The sequence below is a fragment of the Lampetra fluviatilis genome, chromosome 23 (assembly GCF_964198595.1).
Source record: "Lampetra fluviatilis chromosome 23, kcLamFluv1.1, whole genome shotgun sequence".
In the NCBI taxonomy this organism is placed as follows: Eukaryota; Metazoa; Chordata; class Hyperoartia; order Petromyzontiformes; family Petromyzontidae; genus Lampetra; species Lampetra fluviatilis.
In genome coordinates this window covers 6,499,673-6,517,262 of record NC_136297.1, presented here as the reverse complement: position 1 = coordinate 6,517,262, position 17,590 = coordinate 6,499,673, and the positions used below count along the sequence as shown (strand labels likewise).

The 17,590-nt window shown below is 53.4% G+C and overlaps 1 protein-coding gene across 1 annotated transcript in view; it reads left to right on the top strand.

The window, feature by feature from the left end:
• LOC144940863 (putative ATP-dependent RNA helicase DDX43) overlaps positions 1-17,590 on the top strand; it is a 30,327-nt gene that overhangs the window by 10,170 nt on the left and 2,567 nt on the right. Inside the window, exons 10-17 of the mRNA XM_078867355.1 lie at positions 169-279; positions 926-1,067; positions 1,441-1,541; positions 1,940-2,027; positions 3,013-3,140; positions 4,599-4,708; positions 6,097-6,235; positions 14,766-14,853. Coding sequence (XP_078723481.1) covers positions 169-279; positions 926-1,067; positions 1,441-1,541; positions 1,940-2,027; positions 3,013-3,140; positions 4,599-4,708; positions 6,097-6,235; positions 14,766-14,853 — 907 coding nt within the window. The remainder of the gene's footprint in view (positions 1-168; positions 280-925; positions 1,068-1,440; positions 1,542-1,939; positions 2,028-3,012; positions 3,141-4,598; positions 4,709-6,096; positions 6,236-14,765; positions 14,854-17,590) is intronic.

Genomic DNA, 17,590 nt, shown 5'->3' with positions numbered 1-17,590 from the left:
ACCATCACTTCGGTAGACTTGATAACCAATTTTAATCACTGGTGGTTTCTCGGCATTTCTGGCCCCCTTGGTCATGAGCCCCCCTAGAGGCCACCTCCTGCACCTGCTGAGTGTTCCCATGTGCCCCCCCCCCCTCAACTCCCCGTACTTCGTGTGTCACGGTGGAAGACCCCGGGAGCAGCGGGAGGGCCCGGGAATGCTGATCTTGACGCCGACACGCGAGCTCGCCCTGCAGATCAAATCGGAGTGCAGCAAATACTCGTACCAGGGAATTACCAGGCGAGAGCCGCCTCCGTGCAGCCAAACACCCACGACATCAATCGCGCAGACTGCATTCTTCATGTTCAGTCGCCGCTGGTCACGTCAGCGGCGATCGAAACACTCGCCTCAACAATAAATCGCTTGGATAGCAGCAACAATGAAACGTCAGATCGGTCACGCACATTGTAATTCTCCACCGATCACATTGATAATAATCGTCGAGTGATGGGCCCACGTCATCGGTCATTACTGATCACATCAACGCTTAAACGTCGGTTGGTGTCCTTCCTACTCGAAGAAGCGTTGGGTTGTGCTGGTGTTTCACTTCCATGATAGTGACTGGGGTATCTGAGATTGATTCCTGACCATGGCAAACATCAGTGGCGAGTGATATTTGAAACTGTCCTGGCCAACACCTTCCTACTCCCCTCCCCCGCACACCTTCGACTCACTGACCAAAATATTGAGGTATGATCAGACTGACATTATGTACGGTGGCTCTCAACCAGCAGTGAGTTGACATAAGAGCTTGTACATGTACCTTGCGATTATTACGCGAGCACATCACCGGTGATGGGTGGTTTCTGAAACATGAGCTGGGCCTCTGTAGGGTGAACTTGGCATTAAACGCTGCCATGCTTTTTGTGTGGTCGTGCACCCGCAGCGTGTGCATCTACGGTGGGGGCAACCGCAGGGAGCAGATCGAAATCGCCACCAGGGGCGTGGACATCGTCATCGCGACACCTGGACGGCTCAACGACCTCATGATGAACGGGCACATCAGCATGCGCGGCATCACTTATCTGGTGAGAGCTGCCGATTCCCGGCACCGTCACCAGTCGGCGAAATCATGAGCGCCAATCTTCCTCGTGCTCCCCCTAATCCTCATGATGTGCAGCCTGACATCACGTCGGCTGCTGGATAGTACAACCAGGTTCCTTATTAAATAAGAGGTTGAATAAAGAAAATAATAATATTTGGAACTGTTCGCAGTGGTGCAGAAACACAAAGCCTTCCCATGATTATTATCACTGTTGTCGTTCAGGCCGAAGTCTGTAGGAACTAGGATATCCACTCCAGATGTCACCACACTCGTTTACTTGACAAGAATTAACGATGTGCACGAGTGTTGATGTTCATTTCATGGTTTCGTCATCGTCATCCCTGCCGTGCCCCCAGGTGCTGGACGAAGCTGACCGCATGCTGGATCTGGGCTTTGAGCCGCAGATCATGAAAATCCTTCTGGACGTGCGGCCAGACAGGCAAACTACCATGACTAGGTGATCTTGCTGCCACCTCCGCCGCCATCTTAACGTTTCTCCCCCCTCTGCGGGCGTTTCCCCATGCGCAGCTTTGTGCCGTCGCCCATGGAGCCCTGCAGCCTATAACACCTGTTATACATGGCCGTTTCCTATCCACGCACATATAATCATGGAATGCAATAGATACAAAAAAAGCTCGATAATAGACACGGCCATAACTCGACGGTGCGCTCTTGGGTTGTGCCGTGTGATGTCTGTTTCGGACCACTTGCTCGGAGCTTCTTGGGTAAGTTCAGAAACCCGAAAACGCATCGAGAGCGATGTAGCGCAGCCGCGAAATTCTACACAGTGGCTTTGGACGAAACGTCTTACTCGCATGCACGCATCCGTTTGTCTGCACATGCAAAACTGCACAGCGCGACGTGGCCGCCCGGAGTGAGGCGGCTTGCGCGCTCCTACCTCAAGGACCCAATGCTCGTTTACGTCGGCTCCTTGAATCTGGCGGTGAGTGGCGATGGCTTCTCCCGTCTTGCAACGCGGGAATACGGAGATGTGGTACTGTGTTGTATGATAACTTCAGGGTTCCCGCTTCTGATCAGTGTGCCATTTTTCGTGCACTGTTCGATTTCCATTCACGACACATCTGTGACGAGTGATATCTGAAATGGTCATGGGCCACCCTCCCCTCTTCACCAACCCCCAGATCGACTCGGATGACTCTTTAAAATGAGACAATCCTTGTCTCTTGCATTCTCACCTGGTTACGCAAACTTGACTTTACTTGACCCAGTGTGGTGAAGTATAGCCAAACAACACCCATGATCAACACGGCATACGGAGTTATACATCCAGCAGTGGATTGTACAAGGGGCTGTGAATGATCGGTAAGCGAATGCCAATTTTGTGTTTATGGGGGTTAATGCTGTAGTTGTTAAATCCCACTGAATTCATCGGTGCCGAGATGCACGGTTTTCCACATGCAATGTGCACCGCATTTGAAGCTTGGGAACACTGGGGCTCACGCTGCCTGTCTGTGTTGGTGTGCTGCGCAGCGTGTTCCCCCCCCCCCACTACACGCTGATGGGTTTTCAACCGAGCTGTGCGGAAGGGAGGGTACTTACTGCCAGCCACCTGCTTGTGTGTCTACAAATAAACCACAATACCTTGCTGATGTCATCAAGGAGCATAAACCATCACGCAAACTCCGGTCATCCTTGCCATCGGCTTTTAACTAACCATCGAGCAAAGACGGTCACTGCATCGTGCGCTTTCATATGCGCTTCTGCGGCCGTCTGGAATGCTCTTCCTATATTAGGAAGCCGCTGGAGCTATGCACTTTTAAATCTAGATTGAAAACTTCTTTCTTTAGAACTTTTTGTGTTTTAGTTTGTCCTTCCTCGACACCTCCGATTAGCACGGTTGACTACTTACGGTACAACAGTTCATCATGCGTACATGCACACGCTTGTGCGCATCACTTGTGCTGCAGGCCGTCCATTCGGTGCACCAGGAGGTGGTGGTCCTGAACCCCGAAGACAAACAGGACTTCCTTTTCAAATTCTTTGCCAGCATGCAGCCCAGTGACAAGGTCCTCGTCTTCACGGGGCGAAAGGCCATGTGAGGACACGAAGGGCATCTGCCGAGAGGCGGTGCCGTCACCGGTGGTACTGTGTGCAGTGATACGGACGTGTGGTTTGTGCCGGTGTCATGTGATGCTGTGCCTAATGCTTTGGTGCTGTATTTTGGTGCAATATTTAGTGCGTGCTGCTCTTGTGTTTTCTGTGCTGCCGTGGTGCTGTCTGCGGTGCTGTCTAAGCGACTCTTGAATGGCGATGGCATGGGGAGGCCGTCATCCACCAGTGGATTGGTCATGGCTGATGAGTACAATCTTTGCCTATCAATACATCATTGGCGTATGTAGTCGGTGGTGTTGAGGCTGACGATCAAAATCACTTGGACAGAGGTGGGGGGGGGGGATTTAAAAAACCCACTCATTTCAACTGCCACACCGGGATATCAAACGAGTGACATTTCGATTTTAATTCTGGTGTGCCAACTATTACACCATAGCAGCATGCCATTTTATACGTTTATAAAAAAAAATATTCCCCAATTGCATCTTGTTTTAGGGTGTGGCGTGTCATGCGTTTCCACTGTGTAATTCTGGGTGCTTATCTCCATGTTCTGTCTAGTCATGCGTGTGCGCAAAGCGTTGGCTTTGCGCCTTCGCTCTGCTCCCCCTCCTTGGAATTGCGTCTTTGGCTTTGAACCAATTTTTGCTCGGTGGGGCGGGCAATTTGGGGAGAAGGGAGACGGCTGCCATGGGAACCGATGCCATGGCAACACATCCGATGGCAGCAGTCGCTAGGGCGAGCGTGTCGTGGCTGCGGAGGCCGATGCGGCTTGCGGAGTCTTGGTGCATGTGACGGGTCTAAAGCGCAGCATGGGTGTATCGAAGGCGTTTTGAGCCGCTCGGAATAATGGGAAAGCGGTCGACGTGTCATCGATTCACCCCACGGGGATTCAGCACCGAGACAGACAGGCAGCCAGGAGTGGTGTTGGCCACAACCCCATACCCTTGTGTGTTGTGCCATTCTTTATAGGTGCTTTGTAATAGCACTTTCCCCAACAAGTCCTATGCTGACCTGCCCCTACTGGAGATCTGTGAAAAAGAGCTTCATAGCTCATCGGATTCTTCCAGTTTAGATTCTGATTCTATATTTGGGTTTGCGTGCATGTGTCTATACACAGGTGTGTGTGTGTGTAGGTGTCTTCTCAACCCACAACACCTGGGGGTCTGCCTGTGACCTGCTACAGACCACCTAGCTTGACACAATCCATAATGACGTCATTGTCACTTAGTAGCGAATAGCAGCTGTTGATGTTCTTGTGTTGCGTACGCATGTGCGTACATGTGTGCAAGTACGCACATGTGCATGTCATACGCACACGCGTACACACACCCCCTCGTGTGCCATATTGGCCTTCATAGGTGCTCGCTAACATCACTTTTCCAAGCAGTTTATGGATATAGGGGGATCTTTGTCTGCACAACACGCACACCCATGAGTGCAGGGCCGATCACCTCTCCACGAAGTGTTGCCTCATGGGCCTCGATGTCCAGAGTCTCCATGGCGACCGCGAGCAGTTCGACCGAGAGCAGGCGCTAAGTGAATTCCGCAGCGGTGAGCATTTGCTCCCATCCCTGTGTCCACCTTCCCCTCCCCTCTCACCCCAGCCTCCACATTCCCCCCCCCACCCCCCTACTACATCGCAGTGTTCTTGGTTCTTTCGGTAAAGTCACGTAGAAGGAAAATAATAAAATAATAAAAATGAACATAATAAAATACAATTCTCACGACGTTTCGGCCACAACGCAAGCAGCCGTCCTCAGGTGAAGAACAGGTCTGTCGGAAAGACAGCGTCTGAATTTTCCATAAATATGCAAAATTCCTCTGTCAAGGCGCCCTTCCTCCCCTAACCCAGCTTAAATATACGCTGCCAAGCTTGGTGGTGTTCATTCAGACGCTGTCTTTCCGACAGGCCTGTTCTTCACCTGAGGACGGCTGCTTGCGTTGTGGCCGAAACGTCGTGAGAATTGTATTTTAAATGTTTTATTTTTTATTATTTTATTATTTCCCTTCTACGTGACTTTACCGAAAGAACCAAGAAGATGAATCCCTGCAGTCACGAAAGCTTTAAATCGAAATTTTACATCGCAGTGGTCTCGTTCTCCAAGCGCGGCGTTTTTTGTCCGCTTCTCGGCAGACGGCGCACGTTGGCGATGCACGCCCAACTTTGCTGTGCAGTGTCTTGATGCAGTCATGTTCAGACGATACATAGATCCAAGCTGTATTGATTTGTGTCGCAACCCTGTGGAAATGCCCACTTGGCTGCCTGCGGAGGCAACCAGAGCCTGTGGAACTCCACGCACACCAGTTGGTGGGAGTGGTGGCTGCTCGGTGAGCGGTGTGCGGTGATGTCATCCGTAATGCGTTGGCTTCACACCACAGGCATCGGTCACATCTGGCAAACCCAGCAGCATTTCACCTGAGGACGGCTGCTTGCGTTGTGGCCGAAACGTCGTGATAATTATTTTATTATGTAAATTTTTTATTATTTTATTATTTCCATTCTACGTGACTTTACCGAAAGAACCAAGAAGATGAATCCCTGCAGTCACGAAAGCTTTAAATCGAAATCCAGCAGCATTTGTTAAGCTTCACGAGACCCGGAAGGTGGAACCGGTGCAGAATGTTCTTGTTTTCACATTGCTGGATAACATTTGCCAGGAAAGCCAATATGCTGATGCACATATATATTATTTATATGGAAGGACAGAATGGAGTTTTACTTACATTTACTTTTACCCACAAGTCTCTAAAACAATGCATAATGAGTTTTTTTATTATACCTGGTGTGGTTGTTGCGGTGTGCAGTGACCACGATGTGGCCATGGTGCTAGATGTCCATGGTGTGGGCATTTCCTATTGTGCGGTGTCCGTGGTGTACGGTGGTGCGTGGTGTTGTGTGGTGTTCCTGGAGCGGTGGTGGTGTACGGATGCGTATGCAGGCTGCGTGCGGATCCTCATAGCTACGGACGTGGCCTCGCGCGGGCTGGACGTGACCGACATCACACACGTCTTGAACTACGACTGTCCACGCCACATGGAGGAGTACGTGCATCGCATCGGCCGCACGGGCCGCGCCGGGTGGGAGCATGCATTGTGTACACACGCGCACACACAATATCGCTGCTATACACCGTGTGCAGCACGTCACTTCGGTACACACACTACACACACATACTCTTAGTTCTTTCGGTAAAGTCACGTAGGTAAAAAATTAAATTAAAATTAATAAAAATAAAAGAAAAATCACGACGTTTCGGAGGCAACGCAAGTCTCCGTCATCAGGTGGGACCGTCACAGCCAGATTTGCTGCATCATGTGACGGTCCCACCTGATGACGGAGACTTGTGTTGCCTCCGAAACGTCGTGATTTTTTATGTTTTTATTTCATTTTTTACCTACGTGACTTTGCAGTCACGAAAGCTTCAAATCTAGAACTACACACGCACTTGAGGCTGATACACGTGTTGCCCTGGTACACCCTTGACTTGCACACAGGTCACAGTGGTACAAAATGTATATTCGAATGTTTCGTAGAGTAACACACCTTACTGGTACACTGTGTACAGATGCCATTGACACAAGATGCATATACACCTGACCATTGGCGCACTACCATTGCCTTGAGGCAAGCGTGAGAACCCGTGCGCGTTACAATGCCGTATTCCTTTACGGTACATCACTCGGAACGAGCATTCATGGAGAATCTCCAGCCAACGTGAGAGCTACACAAACTACGTGCAACCGAATGTTACGCAAGTGTGTACATGCGTTTTGCCATGCGTTTGTACGAATGCAACATTGAAACGCCACTGCACGTGTGACACCGACACACACAATGTCAGTTTTTTTCTCCATTCTGAGCACAGGTCCAATTAATGCATGTGTAGTGGTGATACGCGCTGGGTGTATATGTCGTGTGCCAGCGCGTATGTACGGGTGTGTGTGTGGTGACGCGCGCTGACGGGGAGGAGCAGGCGTCAGTGCGCGGGTGGGGGTAGTGCTGCTGATTGGCTGTGTGCCGGTGACGCGCCCAGAGGGAGTGATCGGGTAGCAGCGCGGTGTGATTGGTCGGAGAGTGGAAACACGCGCTGAGCGGAACCGGATCGTGGGGATAGCGCGTGGGGATTGGGTAACGGAGGAGCGGTGCCGACGTTGAGGTCCGCATCCGCTCCGTCTCCCGGGAAGAAGGGGTATATAAGGTGATGCACAGAGGAGCAAGGGGCAGAAGTGGAACCATCTAAGAATGAAGACGAAGGTGTAGAGATAGAGCCCGGAGAGGAGAGTAATGGAGAGTAGAAGAGAGTGAGGTATAGTGTGTAGCCAGCGAGATAGAAAGGTCTACACGAGCTGAGTAATGTATAGTGTGTAGCCAGCGAGATAGAACGGTCTGCACGAGCCGAGTATGCATACGGTGTAGCCAGCGAGAGAGAACGGTCTGCACGAGCCGAGTATGCATACGGTGTAGCCAGCGAGAGAGAACGGTCTGCACGAGCCGAGTATGCATACGGTGTAGCCAGCGAGAGAGAACGGTCTGCACGAGCCGAGTATGCATACGGTGTAGCCAGCGAGAGAGAGGCAAAGTCTACACGAGGCGAGAGAGGAGAGTGTAGCAGAGGCGCAGAGTCTACACGAGGCGAGAGAGGAGTGTAGCCGAGGCGCGGAGTCTACACGAGGCACAGAGAGCCGGCAGCACAGAATCCAGAGTCAAGAGAAGTGCGGTGTGAAGAAGAGAGGCCACGCGTTGTATTGTTACAAGTCAAGATTTAATAAAAGAAGTGTGTTCCCGTCAAGGAGTTTCCTGCCGTCATTTTCCAATACTTCATCTGGCGTCAGAAGTGAAACGGGCTTCCAAGTATGGAGACGAGGAAGACCCGTAGGACTCACGGGATTGACCGCGAGGAAGATCTGGACGACTCGGAGCCGCTGGTGGCGGGGGGTGAGGAAGAGGACTTGCCCACGCTGCAGGGTCCGTCGACGGCGCCGGCCGAGCGACCGGGGACAGACGCCGGGCTTCGTGAGGCGCACTCCCGACTGGCGGAGCTGCTGCTCGCCGCCGCGTCCATCTTGGCGGAGATCAGCTCGTCGGGAGGAGCGGGGACGGTGGGGGACATTTTACAAGGTCGCCCCGCAGATTCCCGCCAAAACGAATGGGGGATTCCCGCCATTGCGCCTGGGCCTGCTTTTGGCGGGAACGGCGAGCGCCACGTGGTGGTGGGTTCCCAAGCGCGCGCATCGACTTCATCAGCGCGCGAGGGGGTCCGCCATCTTACGTCTGCTGCTGGAGCCGCCATCTTAGACACCGACGGACAGGCGGAGAGGAACCACGAGGCGGATGACTTCATTTTTCAGCAGCGCCTGCCCACGTTGTCAGCCTTCAAGGCGGAAGGCGGAGACTGGGGCCAATTTCAGCGAAGGTTTTTGGCGCATCAAGAGATGTCAGCGTGGTCCGATGCTACGGCGCTGCGGGCATTGCCCGCCATGCTGGACGACGATGCGCTCGCGGCCTTCAGGGCTGCACGGAAGTCGGACCGCTCCACGCTGAAGGATGCGCTGGGTTTGTTGGCCAGGGTCTACGGGCCTCCCTCTACATGCCGCCATCAGTTCTACGCAAGACGGAAAGCGGCCACGGAGACCGCGCTGGCCTATCGCACGGCGTTGCTGGCTCTTGCTGATGCTGCGTTCCCTCGGATGGACGAGGAGGGCCAAGACGCGATGGTTTTGGAGCAGCTGCTCAAGTTGGCGCAGGACCAGGGGGTCCCTATCAACACAGCTGACGACATTGATATTTCTTCTTTGAGAGTCGCCACGAGTATTCAAGCGCACGAGGCCCTACAACGGAAGCAAGGCGTTGGTTGCAACGCTGCTGTCGTCGCAGCCCCGGGGTTGGTGGTCGCCGAACCCCAAGTCGTCAGCCCACGAGAGGAGGCGTTCGCCACGGGACGACCAGGGGACTGGAGGCCGGGGGCCCGGTCGCCTCTGCGATCGGGCCGAAAGTCGGAGCAACCAAGATCTACTCCGACCCTCGTCACGTGCTATAACTGCGGCCTCCGGGGCCACGTGGCGTCCGGGTGCCGCGCTCCGCGGCAGCGCGCCATGGGAGCTCGGCTGGACGACGACCGAGAGCCCAAGTCATCTCTACAATCCCCGGCAAGTCGCGGCACCTCACACGCTCGGCCTGTTTATTCGGCACACATGGGACGCCGCGTTGCGGCGGAGGAGGGCCGGTTAAGGTTCGGGGATTCGGTTCGGCGAGGGGGGTTCGGCCGGGACCAGGGAGACATTGAATGGGCGGAATTGGGGCATAGAATTGTGGCTGCTTCAGCGGGTTCGTCCGTTGTTACGGGATCTATTGATGGGGTTGAGATTAGGGTGTTAGTGGACACGGGGGCATCGGCAACTATTATATCGGACCTCATTTATAATATTCTTCCAGTCCAATGTCGTCCGCTGCTTCCAGTGGATGTGCCATTTTACGCCGCTAATGGGGGATCGTTGGGCATTATCGGTCAGGTTAGGGCGTCCATTTGCATTGGAGATATCAAATTATCGGGACCCGTTTTCGTTTCGTCTTCCTTGGCAGTTCCGTGTCTTTTGGGCACTGACTTTTTGGCTAAAATGCCCATTAAAATTCTTATCGATCAACGATGCATTGAACTGCCATCGGGTCGCCGGATTTCATTTTTGACGGGCCCTACTGACATTCGGACGGCGTGCGCTACGATACAAGCGGTGGCGACGCAGACAGTGCAAGTGCCCCCGGGTTCACAGATGTTGATTCCCCTCCGGTTGCGAAAACCATGGGTGAGGGAGGCTTCGGGACAGAGTATGCTTTTGGGTCCTTCTAACAAGGCTGTCGGGGGTCTTGATTTATCGGTGGCTCACACTTTGGTGCGGGCTGACAGGGATCCGTTTGTGATGGTTTTGAACGCGGGGTCGCGACCAGCTGTCATCCCGCAGGGCACCGTGCTGGCTCACGCGGCGCAGGTTCCTGGGGATGATGGGTTGGTTGCGCAGGTGGGCTCGAGCCCCGCGCGGAACGTTGAGCCAAGGGAAGACCTTGAGTGGGTCCATTCGTTATGTGCCGCCTCGGACGATTTGTCGGCGGCGCAGTTGGGTGCGCTGCGCGAGTTGCTCATTGAATTCTCTGATGTATTCAGTAAACATAAGTATGACATTGGGTGCACGGATTTGTTGCACCATCACATTGAAACGGGCGATGCGGCGCCGGTCAGGCTAAATCCCTTCCGACTGAGTCCCGTGGAGAAGGAACATGTTCAGTCGGCTGTTAACGATATGCTAGAAGCCGATATTATTTCACCCTCCTCTAGCCCGTGGGGAGCGCCTATTGTGCTGGTTAAGAAGCAGGACGGGTCCCTGCGATTCTGCGTTGATTTCCGTCGCCTGAATAAGATCTCTGTGGCTGACGCGTATCCGCTCCCCAGGATGGATGAGTCCCTCGATGCATTGTCTGGTGCGCGATATTTTTCGACTCTTGATTTGTTATCGGGGTTTTGGCAGTTGCCGCTCGACGAAGAGTCGAAACCTAAGACAGCATTTCGGACTCCAGGGGGGCTGTTCCAGTTTAACCGGTTACCCATGGGACTTCACTCCTCTCCAGCGACGTTTCAGCGACTTATGGAGCTGGTTTTGTCGGGCTTGCAGTGGGATACATGCTTGATTTATATGGACGATGTCATTGTTTTCAGTAAAACGTTTGAGGAACACCTCCGGCGATTGAGAGGGGTGTTCTTGCGAATGCGATCGGCTAAGTTGAAATTTAAACCGGCCAAATGTCACCTCCTTCGTAGGTCCGTTAGATACTTGGGTCACATTGTCGATTCTTCGGGGATCTCCACCGATCCCGCGAAGACGGATTGTGTCGGTTCATGGCCGACACCTACGTCCGTTTCCGACGTGCGTAGTTTCATCGGGTTTGCTTCTTATTATCGGCGGTTCGTTGAGCACTTCGCCACTATTGCAAAACCCTTGCACGCTCTAACGGCGAAAGGAGTGAAGTTCAAATGGGGACCGGAGGAGGAGGCCGCGTTTCGCTCCCTCCGGGACGCCTTGGTGGGTGCCCCACCCTTGTGTTATCCCGATTTTGCCAGTCCCTTTTTGCTGGACACGGATGCTAGCAACACGGGCATTGGGGGGGTGCTATCCCAAGTCGTTGGGGGTGTCGAAAGAGTTGTCGCCTACGGTAGTAGGGTGTTGTCTCCGGCGGAGCAGCGCTACTGTGTCACCCGTCGCGAGCTGCTTGCCATTGTTTTTTTTGTGCAGCAGTTTAGGCCATATCTGTATGGTCGTCACTTTACAGTCCGAACGGACCACGCGGCGCTACAGTATTCATTGAGGGTCGCCCAGCCCTCGGGCCAGTTGTCGCGTTGGTTGGAAGTCCTCCAGGACTATCAGTTTACGACTACGTACCGTAAGGGGTTGCGACACACGAATGCCGATTGCTTGTCGCGGTTGTTGCCTTGTGATGAATGCGCGTGTTTGTCGGGATCGGCGCGCTGTAAACCGACGCTTGCGGGGGAGATAGGGGCACTGGCTGCGACAGCGGGCGCACCGAGTGGGGATGATTCCACTGCCTCTCAGGGTCGGGACTCGCTGCTCTCGCTGTCGCTCAGCGAATGGGGCCGCCTCCAGATGGCGGACAGCTCGCTGCTAGCATTGCGCCGCAAGGTTGGGGGTCCCGAGGGGGACCAGGAGCGTACCGGCTCCTATGTACTTGAGCGGGGCGTGTTATTGAAATGGGACAGTTTGTCCCGGCGGAACGCACTCGTGGTGCCTTCCGCTGTGAGGGGGAGGGTTGTCTTGGCGGCACACGAACGCCTCTTGCACTTGGGAGTTAACAAGACGCTTGCCCTGCTTCAGCGTGACTATTACTGGCCGGGAATGGGAAGTGATGTGGTGCATATTCTGAAGGGGTGCGTTGAGTGCGCCAGGCGTAAACCACCGGCCGTGGCAGCTAATCCACCGCTGCAATCTATTCAGGTCTCGCGTACCAACGAGCTCGTGGCACTCGATATTTTGGGGCCCTTCCCAGTCACGCCGAGAGGGAATAAATATTTGTTAGTGGGGGTCGAATACTTTACCCGATGGCCTATGGCGTGGCCTCTCGCTAACCAGTCGGCAGCGGCTGTGACGGATGCCTTCGTCCAGGGCTATGTCCTGGACAAGGGGGCTCCCGAACGCCTGCTGACCGACCAAGGTAAAAATTTTTCGAGTAAATTGTTGCAAGAGGTGTGCGATCTGTTGGGTACCAAGAAGGTGCGTACCTCCCCGTACCACCCGCAGACTGACGGGATGGTGGAGAGACTCCACAAAACCTTGACTTCCATGCTGTGCCAGCAGGTGTGCGAGGCACATGTAGATTGGGACCTGCAGGTCCCGGGAGTCCTTGCCGCGTATAGAATGGCCCCCCATGCAGCTACGGGGTTTTCCCCATTCTATTTGATGTACGGTCGGGAAGCTGACCCGCCAATAGAAACGCAACTTGGCCTGTCCGCTCCACGAACTAATTCTAATTTGGCAGAACATATTAAGTTTAATATTCATAAGCTGACAGAGGCGAGGGAGGCCGCACGGCTTAATTCGCGGGCTCGCCAAATTGCTAATGAACGGTTGCGGGCACGGAAGGTGTCCATGCACGAATGGAAACCAGGTGACAGGGCCTGGCTGCATTGCCCTCAGGCACCCTTGGCTACGTCGCCTAAATTGTTGAGACCGTGGAGGGGACCCGTGGAGGTCGTGCGCGTTGCACGGCCCCAGTGCGTTCAGATAAAGTGGGGAAAGCGCCGGTGGTACGTTCACCCCTCCCGACTGAAACCGTTCTCGCCTCCATATGGCCTCCCCTTGTGTCGTGATGGCCGGGCGTGTGACGTGACCGGCGACCCAGAGGGGGAAATGTCTCTGCCTGATCCACACGTATTGTCGCCTGATCTGCTCCCAGGTGTCTCGGAACTGACAGCTGCCGATCACCGGCGGCCGGATCTCCGCGGCGGGGCCGGCCCTTTCAGGCCCGTTCCGCGCCGTCTGGAGCGGCCGGAACCGCCGGACGGTCGTCAGTGTCCCGCCCCATACGATGGACCAGCCAGACGGACTCGCGCCAGGTCGTGCTACTTTGCATGACCTGCCTCGTGAGGAGTCGGGGCAGCTGGAGCGCCTCGTCACTGCGTGTAGTCGCAGGGACGTGGGGCGCGTTCGTTTCGTATTTGCTCGTATCGTGTTATTGTTGACTTTTCGCGTTCATTGTCAATCTGTACATAGTCATTCTTGTTGTTGTTGTTGTTGTGTTATGTTACGGGGCACACTCGGGGGGTTATGGGGTTTTTTTTTTGTTGGTTGTCGTTTTATCGTCGTGGTTGGTTGTTGTTAGCAGCCGGGCCGGCTGCGAGCTATGTGGGAGGGGGTGATGTAGTGGTGATACGCGCTGGGTGTATATGTCGTGTGCCAGCGCGTATGTACGGGTGTGTGTGTGGTGACGCGCGCTGACGGGGAGGAGCAGGCGTCAGTGCGCGGGTGGGGGTAGTGCTGCTGATTGGCTGTGTGCCGGTGACGCGCCCAGAGGGAGTGATCGGGTAGCAGCGCGGTGTGATTGGTCGGAGAGTGGAAACACGCGCTGAGCGGAACCGGATCGTGGGGATAGCGCGTGGGGATTGGGTAACGGAGGAGCGGTGCCGACGTTGAGGTCCGCATCCGCTCCGTCTCCCGGGAAGAAGGGGTATATAAGGTGATGCACAGAGGAGCAAGGGGCAGAAGTGGAACCATCTAAGAATGAAGACGAAGGTGTAGAGATAGAGCCCGGAGAGGAGAGTAATGGAGAGTAGAAGAGAGTGAGGTATAGTGTGTAGCCAGCGAGATAGAAAGGTCTACACGAGCTGAGTAATGTATAGTGTGTAGCCAGCGAGATAGAACGGTCTGCACGAGCCGAGTATGCATACGGTGTAGCCAGCGAGAGAGAACGGTCTGCACGAGCCGAGTATGCATACGGTGTAGCCAGCGAGAGAGAACGGTCTGCACGAGCCGAGTATGCATACGGTGTAGCCAGCGAGAGAGAACGGTCTGCACGAGCCGAGTATGCATACGGTGTAGCCAGCGAGAGAGAGGCAAAGTCTACACGAGGCGAGAGAGGAGAGTGTAGCAGAGGCGCAGAGTCTACACGAGGCGAGAGAGGAGTGTAGCCGAGGCGCGGAGTCTACACGAGGCACAGAGAGCCGGCAGCACAGAATCCTGAGTCAAGAGAAGTGCGGTGTGAAGAAGAGAGGCCACGCGTTGTATTGTTACAAGTCAAGATTTAATAAAAGAAGTGTGTTCCCGTCAAGGAGTTTCCTGCCGTCATTTTCCAATACTTCACATGTTATAGATGAAGCCGTCACATGTTTCTTGAATTGAGAGCCTATGAGAACTTGGGACAAGAGAGAGTGGGAGGGAAAGAGAGGAGAGCCGTGTGAGGAAAGAGACAGTGCTGTGACCTGCAATGTGGAGGTTGATCGCAGATTGCGCTGCGTGCCACATACTGCAAACGGCATATTGTTGTAACCTGCTGACAAGAAGCTCACTCGTGGGATGGGATGTGTGCCCCCCCCCGCCCCGTGCTGGGCAGCAAGGAGGGCAAGTCGGTGACATTGGTGACCCGAAGTGACTGGAGGCATGCGGCAGACCTTATCAGCATCATGCAGGAGGCCGGGCAGGTGAGGGGAAGAGGATTCGCGAATGTATGAGGATGTTTCGATTTAAAGCTTTCGTGACTGCAGGGATTCATACTCTTAGTTATTTCGGTAAAGTCACGTAGGTAAAAAATGAAATTAATAAAAATAAAACAATAAAAATCACGACGTTTCGGAGGCAACACAAGTCTCCGTCATCAGGTGGGACCGTCACAGCCAGATTTGCTGCATCAAGTGAGGCAAGGATTGCATTTAAGGGATTACATCTTGAATCCTTGCCTCACTTGATGTAGCAAATCTGGCTGTGACGGTCCCACCTGATGACGGAGACTTGTGTTGCCTCCGAAACGTCGTGATTTTTATTGTTTTATTTTTATTAATTTCATTTTTTACCTACGTGACTTTACCGAAATAACTAAGAGTATTCATCTTCTTGGTTTTTTCGGTAAAGTCACATTCAGACGCTGTCTTTCCGACAGACCTGTTCTTCACCTGAGGACAGCTGCTTGCGTTGTGGCCGAAACGTCGTGGGAATTGTATTTTATTATGTTTTATTTTATTATTTCCCTTCTACGTGACTTTACCGAAAGAACCAAGAAGATGGATGAGGATGCTTGTTAATACATTTGCATGTACACAACAATGACAACCACAGTTGCCATTGGTCGCTAAGTTAGCGGTGACGCCACCACGGCGTTTGTGTTAAGACAAGATGTACTTTTGGAGGCTACGTGTAATGTAGAATGCTCACTGCTGGCAGTAGGTCAGAGGACAGACCCAGTTGTTATGAGTTGACCGACTGAGATGGATCCACAGACACGTACATATACATACACTTATGTTCAAAGCCTTGCAGATACACGGAGACATCAGAATGTATATGTCGGGAAGTTCCAGACGGGTGGGTTTTTTTGGGTATTAATTGAATCTCCCAACACGTGTAGTGAGTCTCGACTGAGTCGCAGACGTTGTTTTAGGGAGCAACACGTTTTATTAAACTATTTGCACAACATACTCCAGGCTATTAACATACTCTCGGGTGGTGACCACCCAACTAACCACGCTACGGCGGAACTAGACACGGTTCCACTATCCCGGTCCGGACCACAAGCTGGGTCCCAGACCGCGTGGCTGGAGGATTCTTCAAGCTTGACGTGGGATATCCTGCCTCTCCAACAGTAAGAACCCCGAGCCCCTCACAGGGGGGGGGGGCCCCCTTATATCGTGCTGGGGCAGGCTCCGCCTCTAGCCCCGCCCACCTTCTCAATCTCTCGCCCTTGCCTGAAGGCTCTCGAGAGCTCTTCCCGGACCATGTGACCACCCATTGGCCCCCTCCACCGGTGGCCCCCCTCCAGTATCATCCGGTCACATGTCCCCAGGTCAACCAGAGTATCATGCCCCCAACGTAACCCTAGCTGGTTGACACTCCAACTCTCTCAACGGGAGCCCGCACCGCACGCTGTGCGTGGTGCCACCGCGCTTAACCAGCGCTCACCCAAGCCTCCACTAGGGCTGGTACGAAACCCCGTGTCCGAGGTGTGCACTTAAACGGTATACATCCCGCCGTGGCCTCGGAGGCCCGGCACCACAGTGACATTTCCAGCCACTACACATGTGTAAAGAGTAGCCCGGAAATAGCCTGATGCCCTGTCTTACTTTTCCTCTAACCCTTTTCTGCCTTTCCCTTTCAACTCTCGTCGAATCACTTTCCGCCCCTCCTCCCATTTCTCCCACTTAGAGGAGTACGAGCTGGTCCCATTGACTTCATCCATCATGTGGGTGGCGATGTTATCTGTGAGTTCTGAACACCCCTGGGCTTAGTCTATGTTGGTGAACGCCAGAATGGTGTCACCATTATTGTTTTAGGTGTGTGTACCCAGAAACCCTTGGTGAAGGAAAGATTGGTGATTCAAGCAGTCGCCCATTAAATTGTCCCTTTGTGTGCTTGCTACAAATATGAGCAGATCCTACACACACACATACAGACAGGTATGTGCTTGTTTTTTTATATAGGTACGTGGGTGCACGTATAGGTGTGCTTGTGAATTTGCATGTCCGTGTGTGTATGTTTGTGTGCGGTTGTGTAGCGGTTGGCGCACTGCTCTGTGAACTTGGCGACCCAAGTTTGATTCCCACTCAAGGCCAACATCAGTGACGATTATTTGAACCGGTCTTGGGCCTCCCCTAGGTCGACACAACCTCAAATGAGTACTTGGTGTGGTGCGTATAAACGCCACCACTCGGGAGACGAAGGCAGCCGGCCGTGGTGTTGGCCTCCCACCCCCTCTTGTGCCGTTCTGGCTTTCATAGGTGCTCGGTAACAGCAATTGCCCCAACAGTCTGCTACAGGCTATACGGGGGGAGATCTGTCTTGGATACATACATGTGTGTGCGGGTGTGAGTTATTGAATGAATGTGATTGTATGCGTGTTTGTGAACACAACTCAACAGCCTGCGAATAGCGACGATTCTAACTCCGCATGTACAACTACTCAACATCGGAAACTCAACATCAACTCAACAAAAACCTAACATCAACCGCAACTCGACAGCATCTCAACTCACCAATTCAACATCTCAACTCAACAGCATTTCGACAAGTCATCTCAAAAGCAACTCAACTCAACGTCCCTTTACCCCACTGTCTGTGGGTCGTGTCCACAACTCGCAAACTCTTCACTCTCCATAAGAGGCTTTTTGGGTCACTCTCTTCACTCTCACTCGCCCTGCCCATGAGTGGTGACCATAGTGGATAGAGGCT